Here is a 27,832-nt window from a genome sequence, read left to right as displayed (position 1 = left end):
TGCCATACTGCGGTCAGGAGACTGGTGGACCACATGGTTGCTGAGCATGCTACCCACCATGATGTGCTACACTTCAACAACTGTAACATAGCCTTCGCCATCTGGATTCTTCCAATCGACACCAGCTTTTCTGATTTGCACAGGTGGAAATGCTGCCTGCAGCATATCCTTTGTTCCCTTAGCCTCCTTGACCTCAACCTTCACCAATCCATACCCCCCATCTGCCTGCCTGTTCCCTGCTCCCACTTCACACCTACATGCAACTTCTACCGCACCAACACAGCTGCACAAGAGGATCTTATTCTGGACAGTATTTACAGGATGTGGTGTGTGTGTGTGTGTGTGTGTGTGTGTGTGTGTGTGTGTGTGTGTGTGTGTTTGTTTTGTCCTCATCTGTGTATCACTATTTTTTTAAGAACATAGTCATATTTTTCTGTGGTGTTTCTGGAAGACTTAAGGAATGTATATATTTTTACATTATGTAAATATTAAATATATACACAGCATTTATTAATTTGCAAATATACTGAACAAGTTTTCAATTTCTTATTGCAAAAAATCAGTTCTGAACATTAGATTTTACGTTTCATTGCATACATGGTCCACTGATTGTAAATGCAACATTTTATAACAATGTAAACAGAGCAGCTTATCTGACACTAACATGAATAATTTACAAATGTTCATATTGGTCTATGTACAGTTTGAGTGAAGTCCCATGTAGGTGATTACGTGAGAAAGAGGAGGTGATTTTGTACAAAATGCTTCTGTCACAGTAGTGAGCACCAGCAACTGCTGCAACAGAAATGTTTGGGATTAGAGTAATATTTCATGAAATGGTCTCTGAAGTACAATAGCAATTAAATTGAGCAAATAAACTTAATGGAAGTGTCAGAGACTATTGGCTAAATTATTTCTCATCAGGCAGAGTACTTCAGTAAAAATGAAAATATTGGCACTCTTAAAAAAAGTGTGCCAACATTAAAGCAGATTTAATATTTTTCCCAGTGTTGTGCCGCTCAGTAGTGGATTTATAATGTAGAATTAGTATCACAGTTTAAACACATACAGCCTGAAAATGATTTATTATATTTATCTTGGGACTATCAACACATCAGCTTGAATTGTAACTTTTAAACAGTATCAGTATTTCATCTCTAAGATTATTTCAAAAATCAGTCCCATTTTCAGTTAAGTATATGACAATTAAATGTAGGAATCCCATATTTCTGTTCCGTGTAACATGCTAATGGGAATGGTTGTTTTCCTCTAACTTGTATAGGGTGTAGATTTCCTATATTGTGTTCCTTACAGTGATGATTGCTTAATATGGAATGAAGGGAGTAGACAAGCTGAAATCTGCTACTAACACACAGCCTACTCCTATGAAATAGCACCGAGGAGACTGCCAAGCTAAACGCCGTGTGCCCTGTGCAAGGAAATGTGAAAAAGATTTCGGATTTAACATTGAGCTAGGATGATTAGAAACTGTATGATGCCACTCCCCAGGTCATAGCTGGCAAGATACTAATGGTCCAGATTCAGCCATAAGTAGATTTGAACACATTACTCTCATATCGTCCGCAGCTCGTGGTCTCGCGGTAGCGTTCTCGCTTCCCGAGCACGGGGTCCCGGGTTCGATTCCCGGCGGGGTCAGGGATTTTTCACCTGCCTCGTGATGACTGGGTGTTTGTGTCGTCTTCATCATCATCATCAATCATCCCCATTACGGTCGGAGGAAGGCAATGGCAAACCACCTCCACTAGGACCTTGCCTAGTATGGCGGCGCGGGTCTCCCGCGTCGCTCCCCTACGCTCGGTACACGGAGTATGGGACTCATCATCATCATCATCATCATCACTCTCATATCAAGTACCACTGTATCAGCATATGTTAGCAACATAGGCAATTGAGGAATTTTGAATCACCTGCATTTTTTAACTGCAAGGAATGTGGAAAAAAACTATTACATCTACATCCACTCTGAAACTCACCAAAGTCAGGCACTCACAGATGAAGCAGGAAAGTAGCACAGAAAAATTAGAGATGCTGAACTTCATTTTCTAACATTCCTCTACAAGGTACAACAAAACAGTAAAGCCTCAGTTTAATTTTCACACCACTGTTAAGGTGAATAATACAGATATTAATGTCTGTAGCATAGTAAAGTTGCCAAAATTGTTAAAATTAAACAAGGCTCCAAGCTCAATGGAATTCTTGTCAAATTCTATACACATTTTGCAGACAAGTTAGCCTCTATTTTAGCAATAATATACCAATACCTATCAATCAAAAATCTGTTCCCAGTCAGGACATGTCACACTTGTCTGCAAGAAGGACAGTTAAAGTGACACACAAAAGTACTATCCCTCTGTTATGGCATCCTAGAACATGTTCTGAGGCCAAATATAATGATATGTCTTGAACATAATGAATTCCTCCATGCCATCTGGCATGGATTCTGAAAACATCAGTCATGCAAAATCCAACTCCTGCATTTCTCACCTGACATCCTGAAAGCCATGAGCCATGGCAGTCAGGTTGATGCAATATTTCCTGATGTTAGTACAGCATTTGACACTATATTACACAAATGTTTATTAGCAAAAGTACAGTTATATGGGGTATCAAATAACATTGGTGATTGGACTAAGAATTTCTTGGCAAGGAGGATGCAGCATGTTCTCTTGGATAGAGAATCACTGACAGAAGGAGAAGTAACTTCAAGCATTCCCCTTGAAAGTGTATTGAGACCCACATTGCTTCTGTTGTCTATTAGTGGCTTCACAGACTTTTGGGTGATCCAGTTATCTATAATGACGCACTATCTAAAAAAGAATGCAAAAAATATGCAATCAACTCTTAATAAGATTTCAAAATTATGCTGCACTTGACTACTTGTTTTACATGTATAGAAATGTAAAATTGTAAAAGTAGTATCTTATGGCTACCATATCAATCAGACACTGCTAGAATCAGCCTGCTCAAGCCAGGGTGTAAGTATTTGTGAGGATATAAAACAATAGCTCATATGGAAAGATTGGGTACTCATTTTTTCTCATTTCCTTTTTGAGAGTGGACAGTACAGAAATATTCTGAAAGCAATTCTATGAACCCTCTGCCAAGCAGTTCATTGCAAACTGCAGAGTAGTTATTTATGAGTAGATGTCAGTAATACAAAGGATAAATGGTTACAAAACACTTGAGTGAACCACCTTAGAATACTGCTCAAATGTGGGGGACTCATGCTAAATAAGACTTACAGGGAATAGTGGACATACACAAATGGACACAGGTCAGTTTGACTCATGAGAGAGCATCGCTGAGGTACTGAAAAACTTTAAATGGCAAACTCTTGTAGATAGATACCAATTACCTCACAAAAATCTGCTTAAAAATTTCAAGAACCAGTATTAAATGAAAAATCCAAAAATATACTTAAGTTCCATGTGCACTACTCCCACAAATTGATTGCGAAGACACGATTAAATTAATTCCAGCACACACAGAGGCTCCATAGATGACTGGAATGATAAGAAACCCTAATACGTGGTACAGTGCTAAGTATTCTCTGCTATGCACGTCACTTGGTTTGCAGAGTAGTTATGTAGATCTAGATGTAGACTGTAAACTTTAAAGTGTAAAGTTTATATCAGAGGGTTCATCCCATCATACCATGTATTATGGTTGCTTCTCATTCCATTTGCATATGAAGCATGTAATGAACGACTGCTTAAATGCAGTGCTGTAACTGCCTTAATCATCTTTGTGGTCCATACATAAGCAGTATATAGGGGGCTGTAATATATTCCTACATTCATCACTTAATAATGATTCATGAAACTTTGCAGATAGGCTTGGCATCTAACTCACACAACCAGATAAGTGAAATTACCAATGATGAGGAAGCTGATAACTGGGTCATCATTTCAAGATTTGTGATGATGCAACTTGACAATATAATATATTAACAGTCAGCTTTAATAAGATACAGTAAACCATTCATCAATTGAAAAATTAGTTTAAATACCACAGTGCTTTACAAAGCTTGGTCAAATATTTCAGCTCAAGCTTTCATTGTAACTAACAAAAAAGAAATTTCTATATCCAACAAGCCTTTGGCTTTGTAACTTTTCATTCACTCACATTTCTACTGAATCATAATGAGCTAGTGCTATAAGCCTCAATTTTGCCTTCTAACATTTTCTTATGCTATAAAAATGACTTCCCAAGTACCCTAGCTAGATACCAATTACCATATTACTATATATGCTGAAGACACCTCTCATATATGTTGGGCACAGATAGCAATTAGCATAGGTACCAAAGTGCAAAATTTCATAGAAAAAACAAAACCCATCTTGAGAATAAACAAGCAGCATATGTAAATTTATTGATGAGAATCAAGTCATTCTCACAAATACCTGTTTTATATGTAAGTTTTTGGGCTTAAACAGAGAACAGGCACATTTGAAAGTAGACTTTTGGATTAACTATCAGAGAAAATATTGTATATCTAGATAGATAAAAATCTCACCAAGCAACTGCAGGAGAAAATCAATACCTTTAGGTTAGGTTAAATTAGATTAATACCTTTTCCATACATCATGAATACAACACTTTTTAATTATTTGGAATGTCAGTTTAACAAAAAGTTTCTTTACGTAACATAATTCGAATTTTTTAAGTGTAAAATTAAAAAATTTTATCTATAAATTCATCAATTAAGTAGAAGGAGTTGTCATTCAGAAATTCTTTTACTTTGTTTTTAAATACTGGTAGGCTATGTGTCAGACTTTTAATGCTGTCTTGTAAGTCATCAAATACTTTTGTAGAAGCATAATTCACCCCTTTCTAAGCCAAAGTTAGATTTAACCCAGATAGTGAAGAGCAGCATTTCTCTTAGCACATTGCTATTGCTTTTGAGTGGGGATGGAATGTTAATAAAAAAAATTATAACTGAATAAATACACCGTGAAGCTACTGTGAGTACCCCTAGCTCCTTAAATAAATGTCTGCAGTATGATACTGAATGGGCTCCAGCTATTTTCTGGTTACACACATTGGTGGAATAAATATTTTTTTCTCTCTTAATGATGAATTACCTCAGAATACAATACCACATGAAAGCAGTGAATGCAAATAAGTATCATAAGCTAATTTACTGATATGATCAACAAATTTTACAGTAACTCTAATACCATAAGCAGCTGAATTCAACACTTCAGCCAATCACCAATTTTTCTCCTAATTCAATCTCTCTGCAATGCACCCAAACAAAAATTTTGAATATTCTGTCACAACAAAAGACTGTCATTCAAAGTCTAATTTATTAATGATGCAATACCAATTACGTATCTGCTTTTTATCAAAATTTAACATGAGTCCATTTGCAGAGAACCATTCAATAATTTTCTGAAAGACATTATTTACAATTTCCTCAGCTAATTCTTTTTTGTTGCATGTGATTACTATTCTTTGTAACATCAGCAAAAATAAATAGATTTGTATTTTTGTGAATACAGAGTGGCAAGTCATGAATTTATATTAAGAACAATAAGGGAGCAAAGACTGGACCTTCGGGACCACATTCTTGATACCTCTCCAGTTTGAGGCATCTGCTGATTTTTTGCACATTATGTGAACTGTTTTCGCACCCTTCTGCACTCTTCCAGTTCAATATGAATTAAACCGTTTGTGCACTGTCCCACCCATGCCACAATACTTAACGTTATCTAAAAGGATTCCATGATTTACACAATCAAAAGCATTCGACAGATCATAAGAAAACCCAATGGGTGATATTCAGTTATTCATTTTTTTCATATCTGATCAGTGAAAATAGATATAGCATTTTCAATTTAAAAGCCTTTCTGAAACCAAACTAACATTTTATTAGTACTTTATTTATACAAACATGTGAAGCTTCTCTTGAGTACATTACTTTTTAAAATATTTTGGACAAAGCTGTCAAAAGTAAGATTGGCCAGCACTTGTTGGTGTCAGACCATTCCCCTTTCTGTGCAACAATTTAACAATACCATATTTCAGTCTACCTGGAAAAATTCCCTGTTTCATTGAGCTATTATATGTATGCAGAGAATCCTACCTATCTGTTAGGACCAAGTTTTTAGTACTCTGTTGGAAATGCTGTTTGCCAATACATCTCATCCCATCCAACTGCTGAAAGCCTTCCTTAAAATTTGCAACTGTTACATCATTAATTCAATGAACCATTTTGATGTTTTGCATTACTGTATGGAACTATATCACTTACACAATTAAGTATTTTCCATATACACAATTAGCTGTGCATCACGATTAGAAACACAATGCTTAACAGGATAAATGTTAATTTGATTAAATTTATTCTGATTTATGAAAATATTCCAGAATGAGATTTTCACTCTGCAGCGGAGTGTGCACTTATATGAAACTTCCTGGCAGATTAAAACTGTGTGCCTGACCGAGACATGAACTTGGAGAGCTTCTGTAAAGTTTAGAAGGTAGGAGACGAGATACTGGCAGAAGTAAAGCTGTGAGGACCGGGCGTGAGTCATTCTTCGGTCGCTCAGTTGGTAGAGCACTTGCCCGCGAAAGGCAAAGGTCCCGAGTTCGAGTCTCGGTCGGGCACACAGTTTTAATCTTCCAGGAAGTTTCATATGAAAATATTATCTATAGTGTGCTGCTTTCCTGTGCTACCAAAATAGGGAAATCAATAACTGATGTCAGGTTGAAAAAACTTTGAGGTCAATCTTCCTGTCAGACTCTTTCTGAAAATCTCCACTGAAATCCCCACAAATAATAATTCGCTTCCCTCTGTCTGACAGACAGCACAACAAAGAATCCAAGTTTTTCAGAAATAGCTGAAAATGTCCTAATGGGGAGCTATACACAATTAACAATTATAAAAGTACCATTCTTTAGTTAAAGGTCACAGCCACATGTTTCTATATGTTGCTCTATACAAATTTTTTAGTTTTTAAATTTTTCACACTATGTACCTTTCAACATACATGGCAACTCCTCCTTTCTCCCTATTGTCTCTAGTGCCTTGTGTTGAAAGCTTATATCAAGTTACATTTACTTTATCCGTACCTGTGACTGTATGATGTGCAGACAGGTATAGTACATCTATTACATCCTCAGTTTCTATATCTTCCAAAAAACAGAATTTCACCTACTTTGTTTCTCAGTTCCCTGATCTTCTGACATAATATACTAACACTATTTTTCTCTGTGCTTTATGAGAATCTTGTGATATCTTAACATCTGTCACACCTGCCTGCCTAAGCTTCTCATTAAGTCTAGTTCCCTTCTATGTTGAATCATTGGAAACTGTCTTACCCTAGAAAAGAGGTGCTCTCATGAATTGCAGTGCTTCCCTTAAGGATTTTGCTATAAGTCAACCACTTTACCCTCCCCTTTCTTATTGAGATGCAGGCCATTCGTAGTGAAATGCCATGTACCAATAGCATCAACAGGAACCAAACCCAAGTTTGACCCAGTAGCTGCCCAAAGCAGCTGATCTAACTCCGTATTGACCCTACTTACACAACTGTTAAACTGCAGCCAATCATATTGTATGAAAACAGGCACCAACCCATCATGTTTATGATTCATTGCAGAAGCTATTTCTACCAAGTCCTTCTCAATATTGTAGCCCTGATCCCTATCAGTACTCTTTCATGCTTCACCCACAATCACAACATGATCCTGCTTTGTAAAAATCTGGTACAAGGAGCCTGCATTCTCTACCACTTGCTTCAGATGTACATTAGGCTTGAAAAAAATTGTGATGTGGTACCTGTCACCTATTTTTTCCTCTGAAATCTGGCCCATATATGTTCCATGACTACTTCCTGGCAATAGAACTTTCCTCCTACTTTCTACTTTTTAAAACAATTGGTTTCCTAACAAAAGTCTGTTTGGTGTTAACTACACCTACATCTACTTGAGCCTCTTCCTTACTTAAATGAGGTAGCAAGACAAATCAACTTTTTGTGCCAGTGATGAAATTATCAGATACTGTTCTCTTTCTGAGGCCCCCATTCTCTGATACTATGTCCCTCTTGTCTTCACACTACTCCCCCCTTAGACTCATTAGTTCCCCCCTGACACTATCCATTTCAGCCTTAAGGGCTCTAATGCTCCGTTTCTGTTCATCTATTTTCCTGCCTCTTGGACATATTTTTCAGTATCATGGAAGAGCCTAATTTGCTTCCCTAAGACCTGCATTGAAACCCAGAACTAATTTTCCTATGGCAGCTTAATTATTCAATATAATTATATTATTCAATACCTATATGTTATTCAATACCTTTATATTATTTGATGTCTTTATGTGTGTTTTCTCCTGGCGTTTCTTGGTGAGAAGATCTCTCACCTATCCAGCAACAACATATTTTCAAAAATTGATTGCTTTCATTGATATACACTGCCAGAAAAAAATATTAGTACACTCTTTTAGAGGTTTCCATTTCAACAGGACTGGTTACTGCAACAGTGTATATAGAGTACATGAAACGATTACATTTGCAGAACAATAGACTAGCGGTTCTATGGTACCAGGTATTGGCCCATGCTGAAACACCCATATTACATGGTGTAGTCTCCATGGGTGGCAATGCAGGCACTGACTTTGGCATCCAGTCAATTGTACAGATGGCAAATACTGTCCTGTGATATGCTATATAATGCCTAATCAACCTATTCTAGTAGTGCTGGGCATGTAGTAATGATGACCTCAATTCAGTGGTACAGAATTTTGTTGAAAAAGCCCAAACACATTTTGAAAAAGTAAACCTGAGGGTCAATATTAACAAAACTAATTTAATTTATTTAAAGACAAGTGGCTCAAATAAAAATACTGTTTTAAATGAGGATATTCAAGAAAATACCTGTTCAGAATGTAAATTTCTGGGGATGAATATAGATGACAGACTTTTGTGGAATCAGCAAATAGATCATGTCTGTGGTAAAATAACATCTAGTCTGTATTTACCAAGGAGATTAGTTCAATATTTAGATATCGAAGCAATAAAAATAGCATATTTTGGGTTAGTGTATCCCCATCTATCTTATGGAATTGTATTGTGGGGTGGGTGTAGCCAATATAACATAAAAAGGGTATTTGTATTGCAGAAAAGAGTATTAAGAACTATGGCAAAAGTAAGACCCAGAACTTCATGTAAAAACCTGTTTATTAAGTTTAATATTATGACTATCTATGCAGTATACATGTTTCAATCAATATTATTAGTGAAAAAAGACAAAAAAGTGATAAACAGGAATATGGAAATCCATGATTACAATACAAGACAAAAATCAGACTTTCATATGGTGAGCAGACGATTGAATCTAACAACAAATACCCCATTCATTAAGGGAGCAATATTTTATAATTCTCTGCCAAACAATCTGAAAGAGCTTTCTGGTAGAATTTTTAAAAATGAGTTAAAAATATGGCTTGTATTGAAGTGCCCATACAGTATGGTGCTGACATGATTCGTCCTCAGGAATACTATGTTAAATATACTTAAATGATCTTTTACTTAATAGAATGTAATCTATTTATATTGTGTATCAATAATCTAAATGTAATTATTATAACACTGCCCATGCATGTTAAATAAATGTTTCGAGCTGTAAGATAAATAAATAAATAAATAAATAAAAGTTCTGTTACAGCTGTTTGTTTACGAGTTGCATGAGTCACTTCTAATCCCATCATATCCTACACATGCTCAATTGGAAACAAGCCCAGATATTTCGCTGGCCAGGGAAGCTGCTGCACATCTTGCAGTGAGTTTCATGGGCAGTGTGTGGGTGAGCATTATGCTGTTGGAACAAAACATTACTTTCCTGATGCCAGAACAGGTGTAACAATGTTCTGCATATAGCAAGTGCTGGTTAGCATCCTCTCTAGAAATATCAAAGGTGACTGATAGTTGTAGCTTATTGCACACCAGACCATAATGACTGGCTTGTGACCAGTATGTCTTGCACGAATGCACTCTACAAGACAGCACTCACCAGATGTAGGCTATACATGCAAACGACCATCACCTGCGTGCAGGTAGAATCTGCTTTCATCACTGAAGGCCATGGTATACCATTCCATCTTCCAATTTATCCTCTGATGGGGGAAGTCAAGCCATACATGTCAATGCTGTGGTGTGAGTAGAAGATGGGCTAGAGATGTAAGTGCCCATAGTCTCACTGCTAAGAACTGGTTCACAACAGTTTGTGTTTACATGTCTGGTCTCACAAGGCCTCTTATCTGTGCTGTGGTAGCTGTACGATCTGCCACTACTGCCCTAACAATACAACAATCCTGGTCAGCGTCTGTGCTGTGTGGATGTCCAAATTGACATCTACGTGTGCAACAATGTTCTTGTGACCACAGATGCCAGCACTGTTGCACAAGTGATGCAGCACAGCAAACTTGAGAAATCACAATCTGACATCTTTCAAACCCACTCAGTTGGCTCTAGGAAGCATGGTTGCCTACTTGGCCCACATGTTTGGACCAGACTGAGCCTTCTGGCTGTGAGCATTTTCTATTAAAGGGGAGACACAGGCAGTGCTCTGGTAGCTGCACCACTATGCTATCAGTTGGTGAATGACTTTTAAACCATTATCAGTACACCTACCACACCCAGATGGCAAAGACCCTGTTCTGATCAAAATCGATGCTGTCTTTCCAGGTGCACAATATTTTTTTCCTCTCCAGCAGTCCATTAGTCCATGAGAAAAAGTCCTTTGTCAGATTAAGAAAAACACACACACAACTGGGGCCTCAGCCCTTGGAGATAACAGTGGCCATGTGTGTGTGTGTGTGTGTGTGTGTGTGTGTGTGTGTGTGTGTGTGTGTGTGTGTGTGTGTGAGTGTGTGTGTGTGTGTGTGTGTGTTTTTCTTTATCTGATGAATGACTTTGTCTGAAAGCTAATCCAACAACCTATTTTTAAAATTTGCTTGTCTGCTGCTAAACACCCCATTAATGTATTGCGTAGCATTCTGTCCTAATTCATATTGTTATTCCATCATGAGTTTTCCATTGTTGTTCATATACATAATATACATATCTTGTGAAATCAGCAAATGGATTATGCATGTTGTAAATTAACATTTAATTTGAATACACTAAGAATAATAGCTCCATATCGTAATACTGAAGGATTGGGAACTTGTACTTCATCTTAGTGTACCTTTCTCTGTTTTATGGAATTGTATTGGCACTGGAGCAACCAAACCAATATTGGAAGGATCTTTGTATTACAAAAGAGAACAATAATAACCATGGCAAAAGCAACACAAAGAACATCATGCAAAAACCATATAAAATTGGTGAAAGAATACACTGAGGTTAGAGAAGCTCACAATTACAAGTGAGAAACAGAACAGACTCTCATACAGTCAGCAGATGGTCAAAATTGACAGCTAGTATCCCATTATCAAGGAAGCACTACTATATAATTGAATACAAAATTAACTGAAATCATTGCCTGGGATATATAAAGATTCCAAGACTTACCAAGCGGGAAAGCGCCGGCAGACAGGCACAATGAACAAAACACACAAACACACACACAGAATTACTAGCTTTCGCAACTGATGGTTGCTTCTTCAGGAAAAAGGGAAGGAGAGGGAAAGACGAAAGGATGTGGGTTTTAAGGGAGAGGGCAAGGAGTCATTCCAATACCGGGAGTGGGAAGACTTCCCTTAGGGGGAAAAAAGGACAGGTGTACACTCGCACACACACTTCTGCTTTTTCAGTTTAGCAAAATTAACAGAACAACTTCTGCATAGAGGGGGGGAGTGCTTCTTCAGCTATATTAAATAGCAGCTTTTTCTTTCCTATTACCAGCTTAATATCTACATGACCACATTGATATTTATCACAGAACAATAGTTTATCTTTCAAGATCAAACAAGTTGTATTAATAGTAGAGAGAATTAACAATATAGAATAAATATAATAAGAGATATTTATCTCATGAAAACAGAAAATGAAAGTGTAATTACAAAGAGGCAGTTGACTGAATGGATATAGCAATAAGCAAACACAATGAAACAGTGGGTAATGTAAGAAAATGAAACACCTACTGTCAGCCTCATGATGTCATGTATTGTGTAGCTACCAGTTTTGGCACTTAAGTGCACCATCTTGAGGCCTTAATTGATACTGAAGGGGTTATCACCATTCATATATATGATGCATCAGTGGCCAACATAACTAGTTAATGCAGACAACCTATAACTATGATGTCGTTTCCTCAACCATCAACCAACCATCAACCGCCAGAGTTGACAGTTGATGGTAGGAGAGACATCACAGTTATAGGTAGTATGCATTAACTAGTTATGTTGGCCACTGCTGCATCATATATATGAATGGTGATAACCCCTCCAGCATCAACCAAGCCATGAAGATGGTGCAGTGAAGACTCGAAAATGGTAGCTACACAATAAATGACATCATAAGGACGGCTGTAGGTGTTTCATTTTCTTACAACAGTGAACGGTCGTAGTCCCACAGGCGTCCAGTCACAAGGATGGACATACAAAAGCTTGATGTACCTTACCAGGTAATGGACAGTACTGCAGATTTATTAGTAACAAGATCAGTCTAATGAAGATAGCAGCAGACATCAACTTCAACAAGAGATGTGTCTCTGGGGTCACTCCCAGCTACGCACAGCTAAGAATAAGGGGAGATAACAACATAGGACATAAATTAAGGAGATGACAGTTGATGGTTGGAGAGATGACATCACAGTTACAGGTAGTCTGCATTAACCAGTTATGTTGCCCCATGAAACATTGTATATAGAAGGGAGAACTGATAGAAGTGCTCAAGGTACCCTCCGCCTCACACCGTCGGGCGGCTTGCAGAGTATAGATGTAGAGGTAGATGTAGAAATACAGAGGCGATAACCCCCCATCAGCATCAACTAAGGCCTGAAGATGGTGCACTTCTACCTCTAAGCCTATATGGAGATTATAGTTTGTATACTGAAGAATTGTTTGTCCCAGGTATTTATATGAAATAACTGCACAACTTGAAAATCATTAATTGCACAGGTAAAAGTAAATATACAGGAAAAAAAAGTAGGACAATTATAAAAAAGATGGACTAAACAATATATAGCCCCTATGCAGCCTTATCAAATAACCAACTATGTAAGCAATGAAGGATCCTCTCTGAAGAATGAGATATGGAGATAATGACAATTACTGAGCTAGGGCAATGATTTCTCAGTTTTACTCTGGTGACACATTGTTCTAATTCCAAGGCGATGTACAACAGCAAAAACATATGGGAATTAGGTGGGGAATGATCATATGTTCTTAAAGTATATATTATTGTTCTGTACCAGTACCAAAGTTATGGAATGAAAAAATTATTTTTGTTTTAAAAGTTGTGCACTTAATTTGGAAACATTCATATAGCTGAGTGACCTGTGCTTCAATAAACTTTTTTTTCTGCATGGGACATCTGGATCGGATCCTCATGTTTCTGACCAATTTGTTTAATTCCATATGTTTATCACCTGTTGCCTACTATATAGCACCTGCAGTAATAGAGCCATGTCATTTACTCTTCTGCTTTCACAAATTTAAATAAAATTGGAACATGACTGGAAAACAACTTATAAAAACTATGCTATCATTAGGCAAATATTCTTCTATTATTTTTTTACAAAATAAATAATGTGCTATTAACATCAGTCACATAATGCACACATAAGAGATGTATAAGAAATCAAAAGTAAAATGTGGATTTTCATAAGCATCTTAAATTAACATACAGCAAGAATTCAAGGAGAACCATGCACATAATGAAAAACTCTTGTAAAAATCAATATTAGTTTGTGGTGCAGATTTATACAAACCAAAATTAATTTGTATAACCAGAAAGCTGCATGCAAAAACTGTGAGTCATCAAATGTCCTGGATGCAGGGAAGATGTACGGTACCGTAACCCATCCTGAGGTACATTCCAAGAATAATGGACAAAGCACTACATGTCACTACTGAAAGTAACAGAAAGAAACATTTAGCAGAATAATTACAATTATTAAAACACAAAATCTTCTATTAAATTCAAACACAACATTGTGAAATATTTTGCTTATAAAACACATTAAGCAGTTCATTCCATTGGAAAAGTATGTTTAATAAAGTGTAGGGCACTCAAACAACAAATAACTGCTAAAATGTACACACACACTAATCACTACATAGTGACTGGAGACCAACAGATGGGCTCTGTAATCTGTCGCAAGCACCCAATAGTAATCTTTTATCTGGATATTTATTTGCCATCAACAGAGAGCAGTGTAATAATTAAAACAATAAAATAATTGCTGAGTTGAAAAGAAACAATTAAAATGTTCATATGTTGGAGCATCCTACATTCTATGTAGGTAAAAGACGAATGATAACACCCCCGACCCCCCCCCCCCCCCCCCCCACAAACTTTGATCACCAATCAATAGTAAGGAGATTCTTAATATACATTCCACAGATATGAAGTGGTTCATATGTGTAGAACCTGAACTGGCAACATGTGAAGATAAATACCAACTTTCCCATCAAAGTCTACTTAAAAAGTACCGAGAACCATAATTAAGTGACAAATCTTGGAGGTATTCCCACAGGGACTGCAAATGCAAGATTAGACTAATTACAGCATACAGAGGCATTTGAACTGTAATTTTACCCTCATTTCATACATGAATGGAAAAGGAAGAAATATAATATGTGATACAATAGGAAGCAGCCATATTTGTGGTTTGCGTAGTATGGATACATGTGCAGATTTGATACAAGTTAAAATACATTTTGATTTCCAGTTTAATACACTAGTTGTCATTGATATATAAATACTAAAAGTACATGAAATAATCTAGAGGTTCTGTAACACAATATTTCCAAATTAAAAAGATACAATTTTTGCTTAGTGTAGCACTAGCATTATGTGATGTACTTAATAAGCATCAACTGAACTTAACTGATACCAGATGTTGGCTTTATCCTGCAACATAATAATGAAGGGACATGTGAAGTCATACGTGTGCAAACAGAAACAGAACAGAACATTGGAAACATTTCTTTTGTGTCTAGATTAGTTTTTGAATGTAGGTTGTGATGACAGATTGATTTGTAGCATAGCCTGAAGTCTAGGTTACATTGAATGGTTACAGTTTCATGTAAGTTGATGAAATGGTATCAAACACTTCAGTAAATCCCTTAATAATTTATACATGAAATGGTTCTGCTAATATTGTTTCCTGGTGGAGAACATGGAGTTGGTCACTGATAAGTGATAAGTCCTTCATGATCCTCTTTAACTCTACTTTTTCATACCCCCCTCCATCTTGGCCACCTAGGAACCACATAACAATTTCAGTTCCTTTGCATTTGCTCTTTTCTTTTCCTTCAATATTCCTTCATGCTCCTACCACATTTTTTTTTTCTTTCTTCAGAAAACTTTACATGTGTTCTCGCACTGCTTCACCCTCAAAATACTTCTAAATTTAACACTTTTCTACTGAAAATACCTCTTTATGGTACTTCTTTTGGTATCATGTTGCATCTTTCCCAGTCTTTTTAATTTCTGTGCTTCAGTTTATCGTTAAATTTTTCCCAGTAATAGTTGAAGATTTGTTTTGCTGGCCTGTTGTCATTCATTCTTAACAAACACCAAAGAAATATAAGTTCAAAAATGGCTATGAGCACTATGGGACTTAACATCAGAGGTCATCAGTCCTCTAGAACTTAGAACTACTTAAACCTAACTAACCTAAGGACATCACACACATCCATGCGCAAGGCAGGATTCAAACCTGCGACCATAGCGGTCGCACAGCTCCAGACTGAAGCACCTAGAACCACTCGGCCACAGCGGCCGGCGAAATATAAGTCTTCTTTTCCTTGTTGTTTCTGTTTTTTTCTATATTATCAGTGATTTCACCGTTGCAGCTTAATTTCCAGTTTTCTGTGCTTTTAGGGGACCTAAACATTTTCCCTGTAGTTCTTTTCTCCCATATTTTTACTTTATCTAATTTATAATTTGATGCTACACATTCACTTGTGTAAAGGCATTCTGGTTTCATTACTGTTTTGCAATGCTTTATGTTCTCATTTCTTGATAAGCATACACCATAAAGTGGTTGGTGGAGTTTAGATGTAGATCATAAATATTTTTTTCTTATTCCATATGCCTTTGTCATTTTGAGAATCCTTTCATGTATGGCAGATTTTTTTTAAACTCATTTTCTTGAATTCTCTCTCCTAGATACTTGAATTTCTTTATCTTTTCCACGTGACCTATGTTTGCTTATAAAGTTTTTGGTGAATTTTCTTTGTTCATGATAAATTTAGTTTTCTCTGGAGAGATTCTTAGATTTGCTCTACTGGCTGTCTGTTCCAACAGATTGACTTGTATTCGCGCATCTGCAAGAATTCCAGATAGTACAGCAAAATCTTCAGCAAACATCAAACAGTTTACTTCAGTACACTGTTTCTTTTTCCCAGTTTTATTGGTGTCACTCAATAAACTTTTAATTTTTTATTTCAAGAAATTGCTACTTCTTCTAGTACATAGTTGAAGAGGGAAATAGACAAGCTCTCTCACCTTGCCTTACACCTGTTTTGTTTTAAAGAGCTAAGAAATTTCACTCATTAACTTTATTTTTGATACTGTGTCTGTAAGTGTTTCATCAGTTAGGTTTGTCAGTTTAATTTTAACACCGATTTCTCAGATTATTTTGTCTAGAGTATCCTTATGAACAGAGTGGAATGTATTCCTGAACTGATAAATGTTACATTTATGTCTTTAGAGATCAATAGAATGTATGTTCTGAGCCGAATCTGCATTTTCTAAAGCCTCCTCAATGTTTGTTTAGTTGTTGGCCAAGAGTTTTTTCATTTCCGTTCAGTAGAAGTTTTGAAAATGCTGTATAGGCAACTGGTGGGAGAAATATTCCTCTGTAGTTATTGATGCCCTGTTTGTCACCTTTCTTCTGGAACTTTCCTGTTTTCCATATGTCTTCGATAAGCATTTGCAGATCTTTTATCATCTCTGTCTGTGACCATTTCAAAATTTCAGCTCTTATGGAATCTTCCCCATGGACATTGATTTCTGAGAATTTTAATTGCTTCTCTAATTTCTTCAGCATTTGGTGGCATATGTTGTTCTTGATCCTCAGAAGAAGTCTGAGAATTCTAATTTTTGACCTGGTTCTGGGTAATTTAACAGTTTATCAGAATATTTTGCAAGTATTTCACAATTTTCTGTATTTTTAAGCAATTTCTACCTCTTGTATTCTTAGAGAAAATTTTTGGTGCTTTGTCATTTTTTAATTTATTCTTGAAGGTCTGATAAAAAGTCTCTGTAATTATTTTTTATGAAAATTTATTGCATTAAAACAAGTTGTGGGCTTTGAATGAACTTTTGTTTCTGCTTAGTGCCACAGAGCACAGAAGTATGTAGGGAGGCATTTCCCATGGTAAAAGACCAGAGGGCATGTGCCCAGTTCCTCCATCCCTTGGTTACCCACCAAACCTAGCGCAACACCAGTCAAGCTGCTGTTTCCCCTGTGTCTGCTTATTTACTCACTACTTCATCTTGCCTTCCTACCAGGTTTTCTTTAGATTTTTTAGTTTTCACGTTATTGCTGATGGCAAAACATGGAACTAAACTTTGTTAACAGACAGATGGAACTAGAAGTGTCCGAAAATACTTGACAGTACACAATTGACACATGTGCCTTGGTATTGTACAGTCATGCTATTGTATAGTGTGTTACTACTTCTGCATATTCTTATCGTACACTGAAATGTGTAGTCATTGCACAAATGTGCATTATGAGAGAAAATGTAAAAGATGTGAAGAAACCTACACTTCTGATCTGCATTCCAACTCCAGTTATTAGATCGTGAAACAATTTCATCTTAATTTTGTACACTTCGCTCTAGAAGAATGCATTAATATTATGATACAGTTATTAGGCAGTAACACAAGTTTCATTTCATTTTTTTTCAATTCCTATGCTTTCCTGTAGAATATGTACCATTGTATGTAACGTTGTCTCCTACATGCACAGCTGCAATGTGAGACCTTAAAACAAGTTTTATTTACGTGTTGTTCATTTTGATTGTTTTTCTGCAGAAGTGAGATAATAGAATGTATGTCTGCTTTATTTCCTGCACTTATACAAAGTACAGTTCAGGAACCATGTCAACATTTTGACTGAGTGCAGTTGTATCGCTTGTGTGTCATTTAACACAACCAATCACAGGATATGTCAACAGTTCACAGCATGCTCAGCTAAAATGCAATTGTAAAGTGAACAGGATATAATAGATGAGCAAATAAATTCAGTAATATAAATAATACTGTTTCCTGAAATCAGGCACCATACACCTAAAATCATACAGTCAGTGTCATGAGCCAATGACTCCCAGTGACTTTCATGTCATTAAGATTTTCTTTCATTTCTAGCTTTGGTTTGTATCAGCATTACATGAATAAGCAAAACACGAGGCAACTTTGCACTCCACATAGCAGGCCACAGCAGGTGGCAATAGCCGTGCATGTGGCACATAACTCTGAACTCATTGTGGAGAATCTCTGATAGATCTCACGTATTTTCTCGAGAATGGAAACAGACATGACCCTCCTTCCACCATTAAAATCAATTTTGATATGTTCCCTTCACTTTGTATACAGAAACCTATGTCCTAGAACCCACCAAATGTAAACTGGCCACCGACTACAGTTTTCACTGCAAAGTGTTCAAAATATACATGATGTACTACTGTACTTCAAAGTATCAAAATAACTATGGGCCATAATGAAAAGAAAACTAGTTCATTATCAAGCCACAATGTGTAGCTCTTGCAGAAAAGTAATATTTTTCTACCTAATAATTTCCTCAAAATCGAATGAGAAAGACAACATAGTGAAAAAACAGTAGTTTTAAATTTTTTTAATTTGTAATTTTACTTTTTTATTTGAAAACAGAAAGTTTTACTGAGAAACTAACTACAGAATGTAGCTTTAGTCAAATTTTTTAAAGGCGAATCAGTTGACATGAAATTTCACTGGAGCGACCAGCAACTCAGTGGTTCACTATGTGGAGGGGGCAGTTTTGTACATCTTGTGCAGCCCAAAGGCCCCCCTATTTACATCTATGTTCTGTGCATAGTGCCCCAGGCACTTCTTTTCTTTGTTGTATAAATTTCTCATACTGTTCAGTGTTTCTAGAACATCTTTATTTTCTCCATTTATCTGATCTTTTGATTACTCTTTTTCACTCTTTCATTCTCTTATTATTTCTGGCTAACATAGTTGTTTTGTTTGCTGCAGCACTGATTTTCTAGATAGTTCTTGCCACTTGGCAGGCTTAGTTGCTGTTATTTTATCTTGGAAGTGTTCATTGCTTCTTGTGATATAAGTCCATATTGTTGTATTTTGCTAATTTCTATTGCCATTTTGTGTGTTTGCAAGCTAAGAGTGTCTCCTTAATTTTAGTCAGATAGTAATCAGAATCAAATTTACCATCTCTAACTACATTAACATTTACAATTTCTTTGAAATATGGTGACTGAACTTTATTAGCAACTAAACTTTATATGGTTGTACCAAAATAAGTGGCATAAGCAGAGAATATGCTTTTGCTGCTTTTATGAACTAAGCTGCTTGTTTGCTGAACAACTATTTTTTATAATATATTTAATTAAGATCATAGCTAACACTTGGTTTAAGAATCATGAAAGAAGGTTGTATACGTGGAAGAACCCTGGAGATACTAAAAGGTATCAAATAGATTATATAATGGTAAGACAGAGATTTAGGAACCAGGTTTTAAGTTGTAAGACATTTCCAGGGGCAGATGTGGGCTCGGACCACAATCTATTGGTTATGACCTATAGATTAAAACTGAAGAAACTGCAAAAATGTGGGAAATTAAGGAGATGGGACCTGGATAAACTGAAAGAACCAGAGGTTGTACAGAGTTTCAAGGAGAGCATAAGGGAACAATTGACAGGAATAGGGGAAAGAAATACAGTAGAAGAAGAAAGGGTAGCTCTGAGGGATGTAGTAGTGAAGGCAGCAGAGGATAAAGTAGGTAAAAAGATGAGGGCTGCTAGAAATCCTTGGGTAACAGAAGAAATATTGAATTTAATTGATGAAAGGAGAAAATATAAAAATGCAGTAAATGAAGCAGGCAAAAAGGAATACAAACGTCTCAAAAATGAGATCGACAGGAAGTGCAAAATGGCTAAACAGGGATGGCTAGAGGACAAATGTAAGGATGTAGAAGCTTATCTCACTAGGGGTAAGATAGATACTGCCTACAGGAAAATTAAAGAGACTTTTGGAGAGAAGAGAACCACGTGTATGAATATCAAGAGCTCAGATGGAAACCCAGTTCTAAGCAAAGAAGGGAAGGCAGAAAGGTGGAAGGAGTATGTAGAAGGTTTATACAAGGGTGATGTACTTGAGGACAATATTATGGAAATGGAAATGGAAGAGGATGTAGATGAAGACGAAATGGGAGATACGATACAGCGTGAAGAGTTTGACACAGCACTGAAAGACCTGAGTCGAAACAAGGCCCCCGGAGTAGACAACATTCCATTAGAACTACTGACGGCCTTGGGAGAGCCAGTCATGACAAAACTCTACCAGCTGGTGAGCAAGATGTATGAGACAGGTGAAATACCCTCAGATTCAAGAAGAATATAATAATTCCAATCCCAAAGAAGGCAGGTGCTGACAGATGTGAAAATTACCGAACTATCAGTTTAATAAGTCACAGCTGCAAAATACTAACGCAAATTCTTTACAGACGAATGGAAAAACTGGTAGATGAGGACCTTGGGGAGGATCAGTTTGGATTCCGTCGAAATGTTGGAACACGTGAGGCAATACTGACCTTACGACTTATCTTAGAAGAAAGATTAAGAAAAGGCAAACCTACATTTCTAGCATTGGTAGACTTAGAGAAAGCTTTTGACAATGTTGACTGGAATACTCTTTTTCAAATTCTAAAGGTGGCAGGGGTAAAATACAGGGAGCGAAAGGCTATTTACAATTTGTACAGAAACCAGATGGCAGTAATAAGAGTCGAGGGGCATGAAAGGGAAGCAGTGGTTGGGAAAGGAGTGAGACAGGGTTGTAGCCTCTCCCCGATGTTATTCAATCTGTATATTGAGCAAGCAGTAAAGGAAACAAAAGAAAAATTTGGAGTAGGTATTAAAATTCATGGAGACGAAGTAAAAACTTTGAGGTTCGCCAATGACGTTGTAATTCTGTCAGAGACGGCAAAGGATTTGGAAGAGCAGTTGAATGGAATGGACAGTCTTGAAAGGAGGATATAAGATGAACATCAACAAAAGCAAAACGAGGATAATGGAATGTAGTCAAATTAAATCGGGTGATGCTGAGGGAATTAGATTAGGAAATGAGACACTTCAAGTAGTAAAGGAGTTTTGCTATTTAGGAAGTAAAATAACTGATGATGGTCGAAGTAGAGTGGATATAAAATGTAGACTGGCAATGGGAAGGAAAGAGTTTCTGAAGAAGAGAAATTTGTTAACATCGAATATAGATTTATGTATCAGGAAGTCATTTCTGAAAGTATTTGTTTGGAGTGTAGCCATGTATGGAAGTGAAACATGGACGATAACTAGTTTGGACAAGAAGAGAATAGAAGCTTTCGAAATGTGGTGCTACAGAAGAATACTGAAGATAAGGTGGATAGATCACGTAACTAATGAGGAGGTATTGAATAGGATTGGGGAGAAGAGAAGTTTGTGGCACAACTTGACTACGAGAAGGGATCGGTTGGTAGGACATGTTTTGAGGCATCAAGGGATCACAAATTTAGCGTTGGAGGGCAGCATGGAGGGTAAAAATCGTAGAGGGAGACCGAGAGATGAGTACACTAAGCAGATTCAGAAGGATGTAGGTTGCAGTAGGTACCGGGAGATGAAGCAGCTTGCACAGGATAGAGTAACATGGAGAGCTGCATCAAACCAGTCTCAGGACTGAAGACAACAACAACAACAACAACATTTAATTAAGAAGTAAATATAATGAGAAGCAGTACCAAAGATAGCCAGATTTTTGAATAGGTTTGTGTAGGACATTCCTGAAATATATCATAGACAATCTGTTGCAAATGTTTTCAGACTCATAAAACCTTAACTTGGAACAATACATTGCCATATGACATTACGGACTGCAGTTATCAAATTATCATTGAAAATAACCAATTGTAGTAAATATGATGTAACTGGATAGATAAAAAAAAATCCACTCCCCAAACAACAGCAGGAGAACACACACATAAAAGGTATTACAGTTCGCAAGCTTTCAGAGTCACTGGCTCCATGAGCTTGCAAATAATATGTTTATCTGAGGATACTCCTGTTGCCACTTGATGAGTAGATTTTTTTTATCGATCTAGTTATGTTATATAAGAAAATTATCAATTTTTTATTTTTGTATTATTTATGTCTGGAATATTTTACATGAGAAATAATAATTTGTTTGTGAATTTCAGCAGTTGTATGGTGTGATTCTACCCTACAATTTAAGACTGTCAACACCTTCTATCTGCATGTTCTCATATGCTGTGCCTTTGCTGCGTTAAAACCTCTTACATTTTCTGAACATCATATAGTGAATATTTTGATGTTAAAGAGAAGGAAATACATTGCTTCCAAAGTTATAGCTCTCAGTTGCTTGGTCCATCACTGTAACTTCAGGCATGGGCGTACCCAGCAAGAGGCAGGGGGTGGGGTGGGGGTGCTGGGTGGGGGGTAGCAGCTGCCCCCCCCCCCCCCCTAAGATATTAGCAGTTTCTTATTAGTTTACTGTTTTATTTAATAAGAAATGCTGCATGTTTTCTTGGATTGTACAAGTGCATTCTTGTATTTAAAAAGTTTATTAAAAGCAGTTTTTCACCGGTTTACTGTCTTATATAATATGAAGTGCTGTATGTTGTTTCGAGTCCTTGTCTCCCCCCCCCCCCCCTCCCGCGCCCCCCTCCCCAGTTCAGATCCTGGGTACGCCCTTGACTTCAGGCGTGAGTTAGAGAAGAGCATTGAGGCACTTGCTGTTAGTGTTGTATATTAGTGACATGGCAGAAAATATTTATGGTAATCTCACATGTTTGGCAGATGATGCAGTTCTCTATAATTAACACTCTGATAAAGGGTGCACAAATATTCAGTTAATCAGAACTTGATAATATTTCAAAGTGGCGCAACTAGCTTTAAATGTTCAGAAGTGTAAGGTTGTGCACTTCACAAAATAAAAAAATAAAAAATGTAGTATGTTATGACTACAATATCAGTGAGTCACAATTGTACTCAGTCAGCTCATATAATTACCTCATTACAGCAGTTTGCAAGAATATTAAGTGGAATGTTCACACATGTCCAGTTGCAGGAGAAGCAAGTGGTAGACTTTGGTTCACTGGCAGAAAAACTGAGTCAGTCTACAAAGGAGATTGCTTACAAATCACTTGCACACCCCACCTACACCTACTAAAGAAACAATAAGGTTCCATTGTCCCTGTATGCACTCATTACTCTTTCCAAACTAATATTGCTCATTTCCCAATATTATTAGCCGATCCAGTCTCCTTAAATTTCCTTTTCCCTAGAACTCGCTTTATCAGAGAACATCTATTTCATACACACATAAATTCTTATATCTGCCACTATCATTATTATTACTATTCTCATTATTTATATTACACTGTAATCACTATCAGTGGCAGCAGCTGTAGCAGTACACACTTCCACATCAGAAACTAAAATCATTTTAAATACTAATTGTCATATTAAAATTGTTATTTCTTAGATAACTATGATGCAAAAACCCTGGTCCAATGTAAGAGAGGGCCTGATTAAATAAATAAAAATCTTAGAATATTGCCCAAGTGTGAAGGATTCACACAAGATAGGACTAGCAGGGGATACTGAACATATTCAAAGAAGGGCAGTATGAATGGTTACAAGTTTGTTTGGCTCATGGGAGAGTGTCATGGAAATGCCGAAAAGCCTCAACTGGAAAATGCTTGAAGATAAACACCACTTACCCATTGGAAGCCTATTTATAAAAAATAAAAGTTTCAAGAACCAGTATTAAGTGAGGAGTCTAGAGATATCCTTCATCCCTTATGTACTGATCCCAAAGGGATGCAGATGGGATTTGATTAATTACAGCACACATATAGACATTTAAGCAGCCATTCTCCCAGCCCATATGCAACTGGAATGGGGTAAAGCTCTAATATTTGAAATAATGCTAAGTACACTCCACAGTTGTTTGCACAATATGTTCGTAAATGTGATGTACCCTTACTGAACCTGTCATTAGTGTGATACACGCGAATAAAGAAAGCAAAATGATCCATGATAAGGGTACTATCAGAGGTGAGCAGTCATAAGCCACATTTGTATCACTCAGTTCATCACAGGAATGTGTGTTTACCAGGGAAAACCAACATTTACACTGATGTACAGATCTTGATTTACTCTACAGAGTGACAACAGACGTGGTTTGATTTGTCAAAAGATTAAACTCATTGGTTTCTACCAAAACCTGTGACTGGATGCTAATAAATTCATTTTTAAGAAAAACACACACACTTGTTCTTCGTCTTTCTTGTAGACTTGTTTGTTTTGTTCATCTTTGTTTCATTTCCTCCTCAGCTATGAAGGTCCTTCATCATATGGATTGTGTGTGAATGTATCCTCCTGCCATACAAAACAACATTTTCTCCTTTCTGCCCTGTAAAATAAAACTAGGATTCTACAATCCAGGAGCAAAGCCAATTTATCCTCATTTTTGTACACCAGCTGTAGTGGGGATGCACCTCCTTAAGGTAAGTACTGGATGGGCCATATATCATTCTGTAAACACATTTCTATATGTAATTTTTCTCTTGACACATACACATAAGCAAGCAAATACACTAACTAACAAAAAAGTGAAGCACCAAGAAGGGGAAGAGGAAACAAAATGAAACTTCATGGGTTGAGTGGATATATGATGTTATTTCAGTGATTACAAAAATAACACAAATTTACAAACAACTTGTTCATATAAGCCCACTTATCAGTACGATGTTGCGCCTCTCAGGCCTAGAGCATGAACTGATCTCATTGGGAAGGGCTTCATAAAGCCATTACATCCTTTATTGAAAGCCATTACATCCTTTACTGAGGCTACCTGAAACCCAACTGTTGTAACTGGTCCCTGACATATGAACAGGAACAGATCTAGTGTTAATTCTGCCTATGGTAGTATCTCTACAACACGCAGACAGTTCATGGAGACACATCTCATATGTAGATGAGCACTGTCCTGTCAAAAAATGGCACCATGATACAAGAGCAACACATGAGGTCACAGGATGTCTGTGATGTACTGTTGTCGGGGTTCCCTCAGTCACTACTAGCCATGGCCTGAAGCCATACCCAGGGATACCATTGCTGGGCCTCTCCAAAATACTGGAAGAATGGGACCTCTCATCAAGTCACCACCATACTCATTGATGATGCTCATCCAGTTGAAGATTCATCACTGAATACAGTGTGGTGCCATGTATCAGCAGTCATTGCTTCTCAGTCATGGCAGCACACCAAACACAGGCGTTTGTATTGCAACGTTAATGGCATACTATGCACGGATGGTAATGCCCTGGCTTGGCTGCAGTTACTCTCTAAGCAACTGTATAGGGTCACTCAGAATGTTGCTGGGAGTCCATTACATGTCCTCAGTAGGCAGGCACAGATGTAAGGGGTTACACTGTGCTTGGTGGACAATATAGTGATCCTCCCTTGTTGGGGTCAGAAGTGGTCAACCAGAACCTCAATGAGAAGTATGCCTGCTCTCAAATATCTGTGCAGTCAAACATTGGATATTGCCACATCTGAATGCTCCACAAATGTGGGTACTGCACGATTTGAGCAACTGGCCAAATGGAGATCTACAATGAGGCCCATTTCAATCTCTGTCATTTGCTGACAACACTGTCTCAAATGAGCCTGCTGCATCTCCGTATCCTTCACAATGATCACTCAATATCTGACACTGTTTATGCCCATTATATACCATATAAGGCCTGGCAACAAAACTAAACACAAACAACATTTATAAAACTTCCTGGCAGATTAAAACTGTGTGCCCGACCGAGACTCAAACTCGGGACCTTTGCCTTTCGTGGGCAAGTGCTCTACCAACTGAGCTACCGAAGCACGACTCACGACCGGTACTCACAGCTTTACTTCTGCCAGTATCCGTCTCCTACCTTCCAAACTTTACAGAAGCTCTTCTGCGAAACATGCAGAACTAGCACTCCTGAAAGAAAGGATACTGTGGAGACATGGCTTAGCCACAGCCTGGGGGATGTTTCCAGAATGAGATTTTCACTCTGTTTGAAGAATCATCAACTGTTCCTGGTAAATCCTTGGGTGTGTCAAGAATAGGAGAGGGCCAATCACTGAATCTTGTGGGATACCACATTTAATGTTTCCCCTCTCTGACTACAGTATCTTTCCTTTTACATAATTTATCAATGTGGCCTCAATTTTTTGTTGTGAAGTTATGACTCCATATAGGAATCAATGTCATAAGTCTAAGATCTACGTGATGAAAGGCCTCAATGAGGTTGTAGAAAATGCAGTGGTGGTAATTTTTCTTTTTTTAGTTTTACCATGATGAAGTTTTTGAAATCATACAGGGCAGTTATAATTAAGCTTTTGCTACCTGAGCCAGTGTAGACAGAAAACTGTTTACTGTACAGGTACCCAACTTTGTAGGATTGACCTTCAGGCTGTGCGCTACATGATTTGCTTTGTCACTAGTGTCAGTGTCATGACTTGCCATAGGCATTGGTACTAGTATGGTAACATAGGGTTGAGCCACAAACATCAGCATGCATTACAGTTGCAGACAATCAACATAGCTCTGGACAAGGTGAGCAGGGCTTTAAAGCTGTTTCATCATAACAGCAAAAGTGCTCCTGTCCTCTGCGAGTATTGACGCATTAAAGGAATATGGAGAGATTCCCTTTCCACACTGGTGTTGAAGAATACAGTTTGGAAGTTTGAATTTTGCACAATTATTTACAGACTGTTTGCTTATGAGGATGGAACCAGATAGGTGAAACAATGCTATAATGTTTGTAAAGTAATAGGCCGCTTCAGTTTCAGTGAGAAGTGGATCATTACTTTATTGATATGTTACTCAGATGCAGATGTCCTCCATGCCAAATACTTTGAATGCCTTTATTGTTGGTAACCATGAAAAAAGGAGTAGGGGAGATAAGGAAAAAAGTATAAGCCCATTTCTCCTTAGTTAGTGGCACATAAGACTTTACAAAAATTCTTATTAAACGTTTACAGAAACTTTCGAGTTTAATCTGGGAAAAGAAACAGCTGTCTTTAGAAGTTAGTATAGCATAATGGACCTCATAAATGTTGCCAACAAAGTTACAGAAAGAGACAATGAATGTCATCAATCACTTTGTATGGAGTTTTTAATTATGAAAAAGTTTTTGACTCTGTTGCAATAAAATCTGTTCTGGCAGTGCTTGAGAAGAACAGGGAGGAATGTACCTGCTACAGTTTGTTGAGGAATACACACAACAAGACTAAAGTTTTCTTTTGATTACATCAAGTGCAAGAAAAGTTGAGAATTGAGACAGAGTTAAGCAAAGAGATTCCATTTCACCAAAATTATTTTCTGCATCCTTGGAAGATATTTTCAAATAATTAAACTTTGATGCAAAA

General features: G+C 37.2%; 1 protein-coding gene across 8 annotated transcripts in view; it reads right to left on the bottom strand.

Moving 5' to 3' along the window:
* Window positions 1-493: 493 nt before the first annotated feature.
* The window catches only part of LOC126281501 (PH and SEC7 domain-containing protein), an 814,448-nt gene continuing 787,109 nt past the window's right edge, over window positions 494-27,832 (bottom strand). For 4 of the 8 annotated variants that reach the window (XM_049980532.1, XM_049980516.1, XM_049980563.1 and 1 more), the window contains one exon: window positions 506-795. In XM_049980532.1, coding sequence (XP_049836489.1) covers window positions 771-795 — 25 coding nt within the window. In that variant the 3' untranslated portion in view covers window positions 506-770. Of the gene's footprint in view, window positions 796-13,905; window positions 14,041-27,832 lie in introns of those variants that run through there. The other 4 variants (XM_049980525.1, XM_049980572.1, XM_049980606.1 and 1 more) reach the window with 3 other exon arrangements.

The sequence above is a fragment of the Schistocerca gregaria genome, chromosome 1 (genome assembly GCF_023897955.1).
Source record: "Schistocerca gregaria isolate iqSchGreg1 chromosome 1, iqSchGreg1.2, whole genome shotgun sequence".
NCBI lineage: Eukaryota > Metazoa > Arthropoda > Insecta > Orthoptera > Acrididae > Schistocerca > Schistocerca gregaria.
This window is presented reverse-complemented; position numbering and strand designations above follow the sequence as displayed.